We start from the raw sequence: 16,367 nt of genomic DNA, 5'->3' as shown, positions 1-16,367 counted from the left end.
TATAATATTTTAGTTTAAAACTTTTTTTGATTATCTAGTACCCAGATATGTGATAAAAATTCATAAGTAATAAAAATTTTACAAATTATGAATTTTATTATCAATTTTCCTTAGTGGGCTCCCATTCCCCCACGCTCCCTCACTACAAGTTTTTTATATTACAATGATTTGCATTATATAACGTCTTGAATAAAATTGCAATCGATCACTAAAATAATTAAAAAGTTTAATTTTAACACAAAATAAAATTAAAGAGTAACTTGGTGGTAACTAGGTGGTTGTCAATTATACAACAATCTATCTAATAAGAGATTGGAATAGACAGTATAATATATGTTCCTACCTAGACTTCAAGGAAATGATGCACATTAAGTGGACAATACCTTCCTCTGAAATCCCGGAATTATTGTGTTGTATTTTGTTTTATATTATTAGTGTTTCCTATATCTATGTGTGTAACTAGCAATTAATTTACTGCTGTAGTGTTAGTAGAAAAAATGTGTAATTTATTTGTGAAAATGTTGACTGCTTTTATTTTTACCCATTAAACGATTTTAGATGCAGGTATTATCCGTTTTATGTGTAGCTTGAAGTTTAGATAAATATGCAGTGTAATAAAAATAAAATATACTATTCCGATCTCCAATATAAATAAAATTAATACTGTAGGTAGAAGTAAAATAGCAATAACGCGTAGCAAAATATATAGTAATAATAAAAAGCAAATAATATTTTACAAAATAATTTAGTAATCTGCTATTTGAAAGTGTAAATTAGGTGGGTACTAATTGTTGCGCGACTTCTTGGAAGAGTCCTTGCAGTCTCCGAAAGAGAAAAGCCCTTTGAAACTGTTCGTGTGCTCTTTTACCTGAGACTCTTTATCGACCCTCGAAATTATATCGCGATTGCGTTTTAAATTTCTGTCAAAGTCTTCGATGGAAGAGGCAAGTGATTCGAGGGTGGTAACGGTAGAGCGGTTGGCCTGTAGCTTATGCCGAACAGCGAGATCGAGGAACGGCGGAGGGGCAGTGGCCTGCTCTAGAGCGGCCGACGAAGCGAGACTGCTTCTGCTCCCGGAGAGATTTATCGCGGACTCGTTCAAGGCGGTCAGCCGCATGAGCTCCCGCTCCGATTCTCGAGCCTCCACTAGGAATACGCTTTCCTGTTCACCGTTTTACACATCAGTTGTTGAATTTACAAGATATTCCTGTCAGGCGGGTTTTATACGCGCGAGTATATTCGCGAATCGCCTGCACCTTTGGTTTCCATAAGACATTTTTATTATCAAGAACCACAGGTAATGGAACTCATAAAGCAACGCAAGTAATAAATCCAAACGATAAAAAATAAAATCCGCGTGACAGGTAAATGGAACTTAAATTAGCGCAAGTGCACAAACATGCATTAAAAAAATTTTGCTATTGTGGCTTATTATGTCTTCCTTTAAGTGAATTATTAATACTATGGAAGTGGAAAAATTTATATTTACCTTGACGTCCTTTGTAGTGTATTCATCTAATTTGTCGTAAATCACAGCATGTAGTCCCATCGCTTTCAGTTTTTTGATAGTCTTCTTGTCGTTGTTATCATCGCCCCAACAGAAGATCACTAGCCCGGCGTCTGTCGCTAGTTTTACCTTTAGAAGAAAAAAAATGGCTACTGCTTTGCAGCATAATACATATTATCGAATAGTAAATTATGATTCAGTATGGCACCTTAAAGGTACTTTTATTAAACATTCCAGTTGTTGAAAAATCTATAAAACAAAATGAAAATGGATTTTTTCAAATGGTCTACAAAATAAAATAAAAAATTAAAGGTATATAAAATTTGCAACAAATAACTGTTTCAAATGTTTATGACATGCTTTTGTTTTCCAATTAAGAGACGTAATAAATCATATTTAATAAAACCGTTTTCTAGCAAGACCACACAACAACGTTAATCATTCCGAAAGAGTAAATCCTCTTCTCTCTCTCTCTCTCTCTCTCTCTTTCTGTCTCTTTCCATCCTATGTAACATTATGGTAAATAAAATACACAATTAAATTGAAACTAAAACCGCCTTTCTCGTAAAAATAAAAAACGAAAAACCAGCCTACGCTATTCTACGACGCCATAAACATAAATCTTTCTTTGTTTGCTAAGTTTTTTCTACAACAAACTAGTATCTCAAATAATTACTCGTGCAGTTCATGTTTGTTCAACAGGTTTACATTTAAACTAGTATGCCATTTATGATTAGAACGATCCAAAGTGCGCGGACCTAGCGTAGTGGATTGCATTTTGCAACTATTAACGTAACGTTAATATAGCAACAAAAAGCATGGCGCAATATTTAAGTAATGTACTTTATGCGTTATAAAGATATAAAGAATGACGCAGTGCAGTGAAGCAAGCTCATTATTATATCTGTTGTTTGTTGGCCGTTTGTCGTGCGAGTTATTTGTTGTACTCGCTAAATATAGTCACGCGATTTACACTGTACTGGCCGCCAACGCGCTCCTCGACATTACGCTGTCATTTGAAGTTCAAGTACCTTTATAATAGAGGCATTAACATGTTATCAAATTTGGATTTATGATGTTATCAAATAATGACATAGATAGAATAATAACACCTGTTCTTCGCTGTATTATTGATTCCTAGCGACACCGTACTAAAAACACATGTAATTTTAACATTAAACATTAGTCGTTTTATTATTATCAGTAAAGGGAATATAACAATTACGTGTTGGGTTGTAATGACAGAGTGAGAGAGTATAAACACAATGAAACTAACTTATAATAAGTTAAAGTCATTGTACAGAAAACTTTTGAACCTAAAGGGCGCCGGGCGCCTTCATACAATTTTCGAAGCATAGCTGCAGCGCGAATTTTCAGACTAGACATTGCCGCTGCAGCGCTTCTACATAGGGCGCACTATAAGTTTCCGGAACTGACCACTTACATAAACAATATTTAAAAAGTAATTACAACATTTGAAAATGGAACTCTTTGGCTGTAGAATACAGTTAAACTTAATTAGTTAACTCGTGAAAATGTTCGTAGAAAGATTTTCTACGACTTTAAGTGTAATTTAACAGCTCAGTGGAGCTTCTCTCGGTTTCAAACTGGTTTTGCCGATAAAGCACCGTGCACGACGACTAATTATAGCCTAATTTAAAAACGACTAATTTGCAGAATTCAAACGCGGTCGTGTGAATCTCAGTGGTGATCGCCCGTCCACTGCTGTGAACAACAAAAACATCGATGCTGTGCGCCGTCTGATCAATACAGACAGGCATGTGACATACCATGAGATTCGGGCATCCTTAGGCATGAGTCAAATACAATCAATACTACACAAACATCTGGGTGTAAAAAAGCTGAGCTCTCGGTGGATCCCACACAATTTGACTGAGGCTCAAAAATCGGATCGTGTCGCTTGGTGCAATGCCTACCAGATTCAACGAAGGGGCGTCAAATTTGGTGTGGGACATAGTAACAGGTGACGAAACATGGATTTACAGTTATGATACCAAAACAAAGCAGCAATCAAGCGTATGGGTCTTTCGAGATGAGATGAAATCAACCAAAGTGGTGCGCGTGCAAAGTGCCTCTAAGCGGATGATAGCTTCTTTTTTTAATAAATCTGGAGATGTGGCTACAGAGGGCCTAGCCAACGTGTCTTTTTGTTAGCGATATCGCCAATGGAATAGAAAGACAATGTATGGGATTGACATAAGCGTACGAAATGTCACGTGATTTAGCGTAACGAACGATAAATTGGTAGCCAATGTTAATCACTTTCTATTCCATCAAACGGAACGTCCAACTCGTTCGACAACTCCCATATAAACCGTAGCCAAAGTGACAATTTTGACAATCGCTTACGCTCGCTATCTATTCCATCGATCGATAACGAAGCGATCGCCAACACCTTGTAGAAAACGAAACAAAATGGCGATTTTATAATCAGCTGGTGAAGTTTTGTGTTGTGTTTGTGCAAATTTTTATAAATAACTTTGAAATGCATTCGCTTCGACTCTTGTGGGCTGCTCATAATGAAGAAGTGTGGCTCAGGCGTCAAAAAAGAAACGTTTCTCGGCGGTCCTTGGAGCAAATCGGCGAAATGCCGGTTTTATGTTTCGGGAACAATTTAGATTGGATAAACAAGCACTTGTCTCCACCTACGGGCCCATACCTGTTTGAGAGGAACCGTAGCATTTCTACTGGAAGTTAAGGTAAAGAAATTATGCCTACCGCTGTAATATGAAGTGTAATATTAATGGGCACCAACCACCAGAGGTTATGATAACAAAAATATTGTTTTTTAGGTTTTTTGTGCCTTGAGTTTCTTGGCGACAGGCTCTTACCAGTGGATCGTGTGTGTCTCGCAACATTTGCTGCAGCGAACAACTAGTCGTTGCATTAGGCAAGTTGTGGAAGCCCTCAATCATCCAAATGTAATAAGTAAATGGGTGTTCCCACAAACGCAACAAGTTAAGCCCAGAGGTAAGTGACATTTCAGTAAAATAACACATAAATGATAACGTATTTGTACCATTTCACTTTTATCAATTTTATTAATGAATGTACAGGTTCCAAATAAGATTTCATTTATCTGGTGTTATAGGGTGCATTGACTGCACCCATGTAACCATTGTGAAGTCCATGGTAGATGAGCATCTTTTTTATAAAAGTATACCACTCATTAAATGTACAAATGGTAACTTTTAGTCTATTACACATTTCATTAGTTGACAAGATAATTTTAGTATTAAAATTGAAATTGTTTGTCCTGTGATTTTTGCACACTTAGTTGAAGGGTTAATATAAATCTGAAATTGTACAAGGTACATGCTGAAGTTAATTACATAGTTACTTTGTTTAATTCGTAAAATTTGAATAGCATAGGTATTTATCTCTGTATCAACCAACAATTTTGTCTATTTTACAGATTTGTGATCATAACTTAAAAATTTTAAATGTCGATGCTAAGTATGGTGGAGCCACACATGACTCTTATATGGTCATCCAGCCAAGTGGAACCATATATGCATGGGCTTCATCAAAATGGTGAACAAACAGGCTATTAGGTAAGGAACAAAATTGAACATATAACTACTTTTTGCATAATCTATACGTTTTTGTTGTTAGTCTAAACATTTAGACCTATAACAAAAACAACTTTTAAGTTTTACAAACAAATTGTCAATTGCCTGCCTCCTGTGATTAATTGTTAATTTAAACAATCCTAATTGTTTTAGGTGATTCTGGATACCCACAAAGAGCCTGGCTAATGATGCCTATCTTAAATGCTGCATCAGGGTCACCAGAAGAGAATTACACCAGGCGTCATATCCAGGCCACGAATTAAATTGAACGGTGTTTTGGCTTGCTGAAGTTACATTGAAGATGTTTACTTAAGCACTGAACACTTCATTAACATCTCCAAGTCACCAGTAAAATAGTAATTGCATGTGGTGCGCTGCATAACATTGCATTGAATGCCAAATTACCCCCACCAGGTGATATGGCTGCACAACATGATGATGAGGATCTACCAGTAGCAGCCAAGATGAGCTAAAGCATGGCAGAGCCATGCCCAATTCTTTAGTGAATAGATTGTGATGTAGAAAATGAAAAATAATTATAAATATAAAAATATATTATTTTTATTGTAAATATTATTTATTTCTTATCTTCAAGGCTATTTTGTTATTATTTTACAAATTCACCTTCAATCTTTTAATTTTAAGTGTTCAGGTACAGTCAAAAGCACATCAAGCTTGACACTTTGTACTTTGGACCGTTGTTACCGTAAGCGGCATTGAGTTAAGTGTTAAGCTTGACGTGCTCTTGACCCTGTACATGCAATATTATACTATTTATTTTTCTTAAGTAATAATATGGTAAACCATATACAATTTGTTTTTACAAAATACAATAAGTATTCTCTTGGTGATAATACCTATTATAATTTAAGTTTCTCATAAATGTATTACCCACTTCATACACCTATTTATTCCCAGTAGGTCCATGTACTTAGTTCTACACCTACCTACTTGTAGATATTATTATACAAAGTTAAAAGTGGGTCTGCACAAGCATAACATTTTACTACATTAACTATATGTCATTGGTCAAGAAGTAATTTGCTTGAAGTTGAACTTCCTCATTTGACGATGATGGTCTCTGAAAAAGAAAAAGTATTCATATTATCTAAATGGGTTTGCGATAAAGAATTTAGATTTTGTTCTAGATTATAATGTGGTGTTGTAATGATCGCAGAAGTTATGAAAGGGGATGATTTAAAATTGAATAGGAACAAATTTATTTTTAAAAATGTTTTGTTCTAAGACTGATAAACTGGTAATGCTATGGTGACAGAATATGCTGAAGGGACATAACATCTATGTGGTACTAACATTGACTAAATGAAATTTTAACTGCCTGTGTGGCCAAACGGTTACCATGCCTGACACGCATAGGTCCCAGGTTCGATTCCCGGGCCAAGAGAAATATTTTAATGGCCTACATTTGTTTTTTATCGAGAGTTTGGGTGTAATTTGTTGTTGTCTATGTGTGTGTCCATGGCACTCGCGACACCGGGTTTCCCTAGTGCTGGGTTATGTTGAGTGTGTGCATTATTATATTTATATTGTATTCTTGTATATTAATATTTACTCCTGGATACTAGCTTGACCTACTCCTGCTGACACCCCTAAAATCGTAACCACACTCTGTACCAAAGCAGTTAAAATTTGTTGGCTGTCTGGGCCATCACCAGTACCCTCAGCATGTCGCCGTTCATGATAGTGATAAAACCCATTCATGATATCAAAGAGGTGGGCTAGCTTACTTTATGCCATTTATCGGATGACTTCGACACCGCCACGTATAGATCGCCACAGTCGATCACTTCTCAGGCGACCTTGAGCTTCCGACTGGGGCTTCAAGAGGTCGCCGTGCCTGTAACATACACGGTCTTAATTTCTTTTGCTTAGGTTGTACTATATCACGTCATTGTTTACGTTACATCAGTCTCAAGTGGTAATTGCATTTTAATAAGTTTGGATGAAAAAAATATGATTCCTATATTGAGTATCTTTCCATAAATTCTACAAGATCTGAGGATTGCTCCAGACTAGCTCGCAACCTCGGTTCCATTGCTAAAAAGATGAAGAAAATACTTCTAAAGTTGGAATGTAACATCACAATAAACTTTGCAAGATATCTATCTTACATGAATTATGGGTGATAAAAGTATATCACAGAAGAGCTAAATATAATGTTTCTGCAGATACTTACCTTTAAAATACCTTTGAAATCACTTTTCACGTTTAAAACTACTTTATTCCACTTCAATGCCGCGCGTTTTGTTACGAACATCGACCACTTGTCAAATTCAAAGTGACGTTTGCCGTCGAAACCGTAGACTATATTTTGATTTTTAACGAATTATCGAATAGAATGAGCGATCGTCAGGCTCTTGTAACTTTGGCTACCAATCTATTATCGTTCACGTCTAATCGATGACGATTGTAGAAATGGAATAGAATGGGAGCGAATGCCACTTGGCTAGGCCCACTGTTGTTTTGGAGAATCGTTGTACCGTGAATAGTGATTGGTACACGACCATTTGTTTGCCGGAAGCTATTGACAAACTCCGTAAAAATAACTGTAAACGCCGTATCATCTTGCACCACCATAATGCCAGAGTTCTCACAAGGCAAGACGGACAAATGAATTTTTGAAGGTGAACAACGTTGACCTTATGAGCCATCCCGCGTACATTCCCGTTCTGGTATTTTGTGACTTTTATTTATTTCTAAAAATTAATAACCAGTTACGCGGTCAACGATTTTCATCACTTGAAGAGGCTGTCGAAGAATATGAAAAATGTTTCAGAGATTGTCACGGAGGAGTGCCATAAATGTTTTTAAAATTGGTTCATTGATATGAAAAAGTGCATTAACGCTAGTGGAGAATATTTTGAGAAACAATAAATTCATTTCTGATCATTTATAGTATTTTTTTCTTATTAATTCCGGAAACTTATAGTGCGCGTCACGTAGAATTTCAATATAAATTGAAGGCGCCCTAAGATCGGGTTATTCCATCGAGGCTGGATTATTCCCTATCCTCCGACCGGAACTTAAGATTGTGGTGCTTTGTTTTGACATTTGATGTGATCTGACGTTACTTTTCAGTAGAAATTGTTTTCTTTTCTGTCAAAATCTAAAGTTTCAACCTTTAATTGTATCTACATACCTGAGTAGGATCTCTCAGCAAGTCCTCAGTATGGACGACAATTCCCAGAATGTCAGAACTAATCGCACTTTGTACAGCGGCCTCGATTGATGCGCACCTGGGGTCCCTATAAGGCTGGTACTTATTTGTGACACCCTGGAATGTATTATGTTAAAATTCTCATTAATGTTAAATTATAATTTTGTTCAGACTTCAAATAACTTAATGGTCGTAAGTGGTTTAGCTATGTAATAAAGCCTGCAAAACATCGCCATCATGCGACGATACTCGGTTCTCACGACGACGGTTCTCCGCCAGGTTCCAGAGGCCATAAGCAGATTTGAAGTTATTTAATTTAGACTATACGTTAGTAAATCCCTTCTCGCATGAAGCAAACCCCAGACAGACCGAGCATATAAAGTTATTTAAAAGTGCACACATACCTGTGTCAAAAACATAACTGGATACCTATTCTGCTTGTTTCTGACCAAGGTGCAAATATCTGGGTTGAAACATGAAAATACTATGCGGCGGCGTCCTGCGTGTTTTAGGACTACTTCTAAAACCTGCAGCATTAAAAAAATTTCTTAATTTCAAAAAAATTATACTTAGTAACTGGCTTAAAAATACTTCAAACTGAAACTATTAACATTAGGTGTTTAACTTTCTTTTGTTCTCCTAATGACACATTCATAAAAAAAGAATTCTACATTTACGTTTGAGGTAGTTTGAATAAGTTCTAACTACACATAGGCTCAATTTTTCATTGCCATGAGACGTAATGTAAGCGAATTTTTATTACCATAACATAATGAAGTTTATGTCAATTGTGTAACATACAAACTATATACGAGCCAAAAAATAGGTCACGCGTCTTCCGGAGAATTCTCGCATTGCCTCGGGAAGCACCACAGCTACCGTATTGTATCCAGTTTGTTTGTAACAGAATTGACTAAGTTTATTATGCAATGTACAATTTCATTACAAATATTTAGTTCAATTTAAATTGAGCCTAAAAGCGCCTTCAATAATTAGACGCATAAAGAAAGCCGCGCCACTACTAATTTTTATACAATAATTAGAAGCGCAGCAGCAATGCCACAGTCTCGCCACACGCGCATCACTTTTACATACTAGATATTGTATGAACAAGTCTAAATATCTACAAGCATCTAATTTGAATCTATTTTATTGTCGTTTTAAAGTTGTCATTATACTAGTACTAGAATCATTAACATTATTAAGCATGTAACAAAATTTAGACCCTCACCTTATCAACATAAGTATTCATATCAAAGGGATTGTTAAGTTCAAATGATCCATCATGCAGCTCCATGTTCCACTTGAGCTCCACATTAAAGCCAACATGAATGTTGATAGACGACATCAGGATTTCTAGAGTAGGAAAAGGTTGGTGCTCCTCCAGGTCTTCATCGTCAAACAATATTTCATGATTACGACTCTCTAGCAAATGGTATACCTATGAAGGGTGATACATTTTTAACATTAGTATAAGGTAATGAATAGTGTTATGATTATGACCCCGGATTAATTTAAAACATGATCTTAACTATGGGCTAAAAACTAATGATGATCTTTCTATTTAGAAAAGATTTTTTTAGAATATTACCTCCAAAATATCAAAGCATAAACCTTATTTATAATATAAATAAGTATGTTACATACAAATTACTAGCAACTATATTTAAAACAATCCTTCTATACCTATAATCAACACCATTCAGTGCGTGTATAAATTTTACCTGCATTGTGTTGATATTTAAGAGATCAAATACAAAGGTATTACGGTATTATATAATTAAGGTATTATATAATTAAGGTATTATATAATACAAAACTAATAATGCACTGACTGACATCCTCGAAGGAAGTTTCATCCCAGAACAAAAATTGAGCATGGTATATGAAAAACATTGACCTTAAAACTACGACAAGTATACCTTCAGCTTCTGTAGATGTTCCAAGGTCAAGTCCTTTACGGGCAATTCTAGCATTTCAGAGAAGTCAACTTCCTTCTTTCTTTTCATAGATATACACACAGTGTAATCATGATAAATAACTGGTATCATGTCTTTGCTTAGCTGAACATCGAATTCAAGATAGTCTGCACCACTAGCAGCTGCCTTTTTAAGGGACGCTACTGTATTTTCACGAATAGCATTTCCTCTGAAAATTATTACTGATTATGGCAAGAATTTTTAGAATTCTACCTTCATAAATTGTTTTAATCAAAGTGCATTTCAATCTGCTTGATTTTGAATTTCTAAAAATTTTTGATATAGTTCATAATTGTTTTGAAATATTATTTACAGTCAAAAGATTTGAATATTATTGTTGAGCCTTTTATGCTTCATAAGGATTTTTTAAAACAGGACTTTATACTCACTCCTTTGTTTTGAAGCTTGCTCCCAGCCCTCGATGTCCAACTTCCAGACCCGTCCTGGTAGGGTTCCAGTACTTGCTGTAGGACACTTCCAAGTCACATAGATTGGGATTCATTGGTCGGGCAATCAGATATTGAATTTTTATAGTACCAAGTGGGCGATGTTTCACATTACAAGTGACAGGCAATTCCAGAGAACCTTCAGATGGTTGGAACATATTAGGCAGCACATAAGTATAGCCTATATGACAGGGTGGGTCATCAAAAGCAGCACGGCTGCTGTATGAGTATAGATCTATTAAATAGGCAAGAGCTTTCATATCTGGTATGGTAACATTTATAAGCAACACATCATTGGGCTTGTACTCTCTCCCAAATTGTTCCTGAGGATGTAAAGTACATAAGGCAGTGTCATTATCCAATGTAGCCACTTCCACTGATGTTCCTGATGGCAATTCAGAATCTACACTGTCAATGCTTTGAGAAGATTCCTCAACATGGGGTTCTGTTTCCCCACCAAAAGACAGCTTTACTGGTGTTACTTTTATATACATGTTTTTGCCAGCCATTCGGCTCTTTAGCTTCAGTGGATTGTTAATGAACTTGAACTGCAGCAGTGTTTGTGCAGTGAGCCAGCCTCTCGTCACTTTCAGAACGCCGTTGCACTCGATGTCGCCGAACACATCTGTGATAGGGTGCAGCATAGTATGCTTGAGGATTCTTGGTTTTAAACTGGTTTCCCAGCGATGTACTAAGACCACGTTACACTTATCTTCAATCACCGTGCAAATGCCGTATCGATAATAAACATCGCAAGTATTTGGAATTGTGATAGATTTCGACCACTTTTCCGTGCCCTGTTCTTGTTCGAGAAACACCACACGAGTGTGGTCCCACATGCCAAGTTCTGGAGTATTTCCTGTTATAAACACTTGTTCTTGTGTCGCCAATTCTGGCACAATCACCGTAAACAACCATGGTTGTGAAGCTAATTCTGCATCGGGTTTGGCTTCTGTCTTCGTTGTCATTTTTTCTTGAGATTTTATTTTCTGTTTTTTTCTATCGTCTAAGAAAAACCAACGTTGCATAGTCACAAATTGGCTTATCAGATGGCTAATATAATAATTTAACGACAGTTGTTACTGACGAGACGTTGGAACTAAATGTACACGCGATTCCATATTTTTAACATTCTGTATTTCTAGAGAAACGCAAAACAAATTAGAATGTACTGTATAACATCCTGGACCAAGATGGATAGAAACACAGAGTGAGTACTTTGTTTAATAAGTACTTTACGTAAATTAACTATGCTTGTTGGTGACCTGTCAAAGTCACAAAACACTGTACGACTGTGCTACTAGCGATGGGCGAGTCGAGTTATTTAACTCGATCAACTCGAGTTACTCTCAGAACGAGTCAATTCGAGTTACTTTTTTCTGAACCCGAATACTTCATTCATACAGAGCAATGCGCAAATTTCACTCGGTTCGGTTCGGCGATCTTCGGAGCACGCTCGAGTCGCGAGCGATGGGTGGGTCGAGTTATTTAACTAGAGTTACTCCCACGTGTCAACTCGAGCTGCTTTTTGTGAACTCGAGCAAGCTCAGTTCGGTTTCCACCGAGTCGAATACTTCATTAATACAGCGCCTCGGATTTCATTCTCACTCGGTTGGTTCGGCGACTTTCGGAGCACGCTCAATTGCAGTCGGCCGGCTGATCGTGCCCAACTTGATGAATCGTCCGTCGGTTCGAGTACTATTCGCGACTCGTAGTTGCTATGTCAGCCACCGAGTCGAGTTAACTCGAGCTAGCAGTCACGTCAACTCGAGTAACTCGAGTTAAAAAAATTAAACTCGTCCATCGCTATGTACTACCACCATAGAACACTATAGTCACAAGCACTGTTACAGCCAATTGTTACAAATAAATAAAAGAAAAAATAAATGAAAATAAATAATTAAAGGAAGTTACTACACTACACTACACCACTGCCATATGCTATATAGTGCCACTAGTGCCTACCACCACCGCGATCAACTATTTATTTTTGCTGAAGTGAATGAATGATTTTCTTTATTATTTATTTATTGAGCATTGGCTATAGGGCCATTAGCTTAAACAGATAACAAATAAAAGACAAATAATTAAGAAGCTCAAAACGTTATAGTAAGTAGAATAAATATTTAACATATGTAAAACTGTAACTACTAAAACCCGCAATTTTTACAATGAAATTATATTTATTGTGAGTTCGTACCTTGGAAAAGTTCGTATTTTTTTGTTACGATTTTTGGCTTGCATACAAGTCTTTTGAGCTTGATCTTCATTCAATGTTCGGGATCCTCAATAAATATTTTCTATTGTGTTTTTAGTTACTTATAGAATGGCAAATGGGGCAGAGGCGAGGTCGTTCTATTCTTCAAAAAGGGTGATAAAACACTCTTGAAGAACTATCGGCCAATCTCGCTTCTGAGCCATATCTATAAGTTGTTTTCGAGAGTTATCACGAATCGTCTCGCTCGCAGGTTTGACGACTTCCAACCTCCCGAACAAGCCGGTTTCCGAAAGGGTTTTAGTACCATAGACCACATCCATACGCTGCGGCAGGTTATACAGAAGACCGAGGAGTATAACCGGCCACTTTGCTTAGCGTTTGTGGACTATGAGAAGGCCTTTGATTCGATCGAGACCTGGGCGGTGCTGCAGTCTCTCCAAAGGTGCCAAATAGACTATAGGTATAAAGAGGTGTTAAGGTACTTATACAAAAATGCCACTATGTCAGTCCGATTACAGGATCAGAGCTCTAATCCTATCCAACTGCAACGAGGCGTGAGACAGGGAGATGTGATATCTCCAAAGATGTTCACTGCTGCGTTGGAGGATATTTTCAAGCTTCTGGACTGGAAAGGACTTGGCATCAACATCAATGGCGAGTACCTAACACACCTTCGATTTGCCGATGATATAGTTCTTATGGCTGAGACCTTGGGAGACCTGAACACAATGCTCGAAGATCTCAGTAGTGTTTTCCAAAGAGTGGGTCTTAAGATGAACATGGACAAGACGAAGATCAAGTCGAATGTCCATGTTGTACCCGCTCCAGTAAAAATTGGGAGCATTACACTCGAAGTTGTTGACCATTACGTATACCTGGGGCAGACAGTCCAGTTAGGTAAGTCCAACTTTGAGAAAGAGATCTCTCGTCGAATCCAGCTCGGATGGGCAGCGTTCGGGAAACTCCAAAAAATCTTTGCGTCCAAATTACCTCAATGTCTCAAGACGAAAGTCTTTGACCAGTGTGTGTTGCCAGTGATCACATATGGATCAGAAACGTGGTCCCTCACTATAGGCCTCATAAGAAGGCTCAAGGTCACTCAGCGGGCAATGGAGAGAGCGATGCTCGGTATTTCCCTGCGTGATAGAATCAGAAATGAGGAAATCCGTAGGAGAACTAAGGTAACCGACATAGCTCGAAGAATTGCTCAGCTGAAGTGGCAGTGGGCGGGGCACATAGCTAGGAGAACCGATGGCCGTTGGGGCGGAAAGGTTCTTCAATGGCGACCGCGCACCGGACGACGCTCAGTGGGTAGGCCCCCCACCAGGTGGACCGACGATCTGGTGGAGGTCGCGGGAAGCCGATGGATGCGGGCAGCGCAGGACCGATCGTCGTGGAGATCGTTGGGGGAGGCCTATGCCCAGCAGTGGGCGTCGTATGGCTGAATGATGAGAATGGCAAAAAGAACTATGGGTTTTTAAATAGCCTTTTAGGCGGCGGGAGTCTTTATTCATGTTTTCACTTTCACTTAAATCTCTTAGTTCACTTGCTAATAAAAGACGTTGAATGTTGAGCACGTCTTAGTAAATATTTCGCCTTGTATGTTTCCATACCATTTTCCTTCTTGATCCTTCTTCCAGAAACTTTTCCATATTGTCATAATATTAATTGAAAATTTTTTATCTTTATCGTGCTTTTACTTCAAATTCCTGCCATTTTTTTCGATTTCAGTATCTAACACGTTACGTATTGTTTAGAGCGCGCCTTGAGTTCGTAGCAGTGGCAGTAGATCGAGTCATTATCAGTGTGACACACATGAAATATAATGTGAGACATAATAGAAGTAATTATTCGCACACGAAACTAAATACTGTCGTAACTCAAAATTATGCTTAGAAACTGTGGAATTGAAAAAACATGTTTTACAAATCTCTTAAAAAATTATGTGTGTATATAGTATATATATACACACACACACAAATACACAATATGTATATATACAGGGTGTAACAGAAAGGTGTGGTCATATTCGAAGGTCGGATTCAGTTAATGGTATGAAACTAGTTAGCAAAGCTGTTTTAGTACACACTACGTTATTTATGGAAATTTCGCCTTGAAAGTTGCGATCAGCTGATGTCATTTAATGAAAATAAATAGTCACAGCCCATTTCTATTCTGAGTTAATGTAGTAAAGACTACTTTCATTCCGAAATCACAATTCGTAGCGACCGAAAAGCGATACCATATACGAAGGCCTACTCTCGATATGTTTCGTTTGTCCGAAAATTTTAATTTCACACCTTGTCTCGACGGATTAAGAGTCAAATTAAAAGTCCGTCCGTCCAAAATCACATCGAGAGTAAGGCCCAAGATCCCGCATAACCGTCGCAATTTCAACATCGCTTGAGTATCATAATACAACCAAATTACGTAACTTGAAAAAATTGTGAAATTCAGGCATGTTATTGTAAATGATAAAGTACTTAATGCCATATTCTTATTACTATGTTATAATTTACTAAATTTATTATTATTTTATTCATGTAATATGCGTGTGAACATTTAATGAAAAATAAATATTATCAATTACTTTGCCAAAATACACTACTTCATAATAAAACTATTATTTAAAACTTAGTACATAATAACGTAATATGGTTTCGTTAACTTCATGTCTTCAAACATACAAAATACACAAATTTCCATTTAATATCCATTAATAAAACTAATGTCCTCTAAAAAACATATATTTAAAGTTATCTCTGTTTCTTTTTACCATATCATATGTAATAATACGCATTCATCTCTTGTATTGTAATGAATGAAAGTCTCTTTAAGTCACACTGTGGTGAAGATGAAATTGTGCAATTAAAGCTCGAATAGCACTGATTCATAAAGGTCCCTTTCATTTTGTTCTTTCAGTTTAAAAATTCTACTCCCGTGTCGAAATATTAACGCCGCATTTATTGTTGAATCTGCATTTGCAAAGACAACACGCTGCCACTGACGAATTAGCATTTGAGCCATTTTCGTTCCGAAAATCATATTAAAAAATCACTAGTACCAGTAGAGCTCCTTGTGAGTTCGTCCAGGGTAGTACTGCCACTTTACCGTGTTACAGTTTTGAAGGGTAAGGGTGCTGGTTAAATTACAGGCACATGGGACTTGTCAACTATATCTCAGAGAGATGGACGCCGTAGCAGTAGCCTTCGAGCGGCAGTGCTACTGTTATGGACAGGCGTGACGCTTTCCACCGGGTACACGACTTGTTCGACCCGTCGCTTAAAATTTAAAAAAAAAATATTGTTTTTAGTAACTTACTTTTTAAAGGGACTTACTTTTTTGTTTCGTGGACTTTCTTCTTTTTTAATTGTGAAACAGGGACCACAAAACAATGTCAAGGATTGTGACATCTTGCTTAGCTGATGAACATTAAAAAGACTTAA

At 37.1% G+C, this 16,367-nt stretch overlaps 1 protein-coding gene and 1 long non-coding RNA gene across 2 annotated transcripts; one reads left to right on the top strand and one right to left on the bottom strand.

The window, feature by feature from the left end:
- Nucleotides 1-207: 207 nt before the first annotated feature.
- Nucleotides 208-12,413, bottom strand: LOC113234866 (glycerophosphocholine phosphodiesterase GPCPD1-like). Its single transcript, XM_026470391.1, has 7 exons — nt 10,647-12,413; nt 10,201-10,426; nt 9,510-9,719; nt 8,683-8,805; nt 8,261-8,395; nt 1,490-1,636; nt 208-1,162 (listed from the first exon to the last, which is right to left on the bottom strand). The coding sequence occupies exons 1-7, from the start codon at nt 11,729-11,731 to the stop codon at nt 785-787; spliced, it is 2,304 nt and encodes a 767-aa protein (XP_026326176.1). The 5' UTR covers nt 11,732-12,413; the 3' UTR covers nt 208-784.
- Nucleotides 4,532-5,581, top strand: LOC113234877. The gene is made up of 3 exons (XR_003310815.1): nt 4,532-4,712; nt 4,944-5,082; nt 5,254-5,581. It is a non-coding gene; the product is annotated as an uncharacterized LOC113234877 (long non-coding RNA).
- Nucleotides 12,414-16,367: the final 3,954 nt, after the last annotated feature.

Source organism: Hyposmocoma kahamanoa, unplaced genomic scaffold, assembly GCF_003589595.1.
Source record: "Hyposmocoma kahamanoa isolate Upper Pololo Valley unplaced genomic scaffold, ASM358959v1 102, whole genome shotgun sequence".
In the NCBI taxonomy this organism is placed as follows: domain Eukaryota; kingdom Metazoa; phylum Arthropoda; class Insecta; order Lepidoptera; family Cosmopterigidae; genus Hyposmocoma; species Hyposmocoma kahamanoa.
This window is presented reverse-complemented; position numbering and strand designations above follow the sequence as displayed.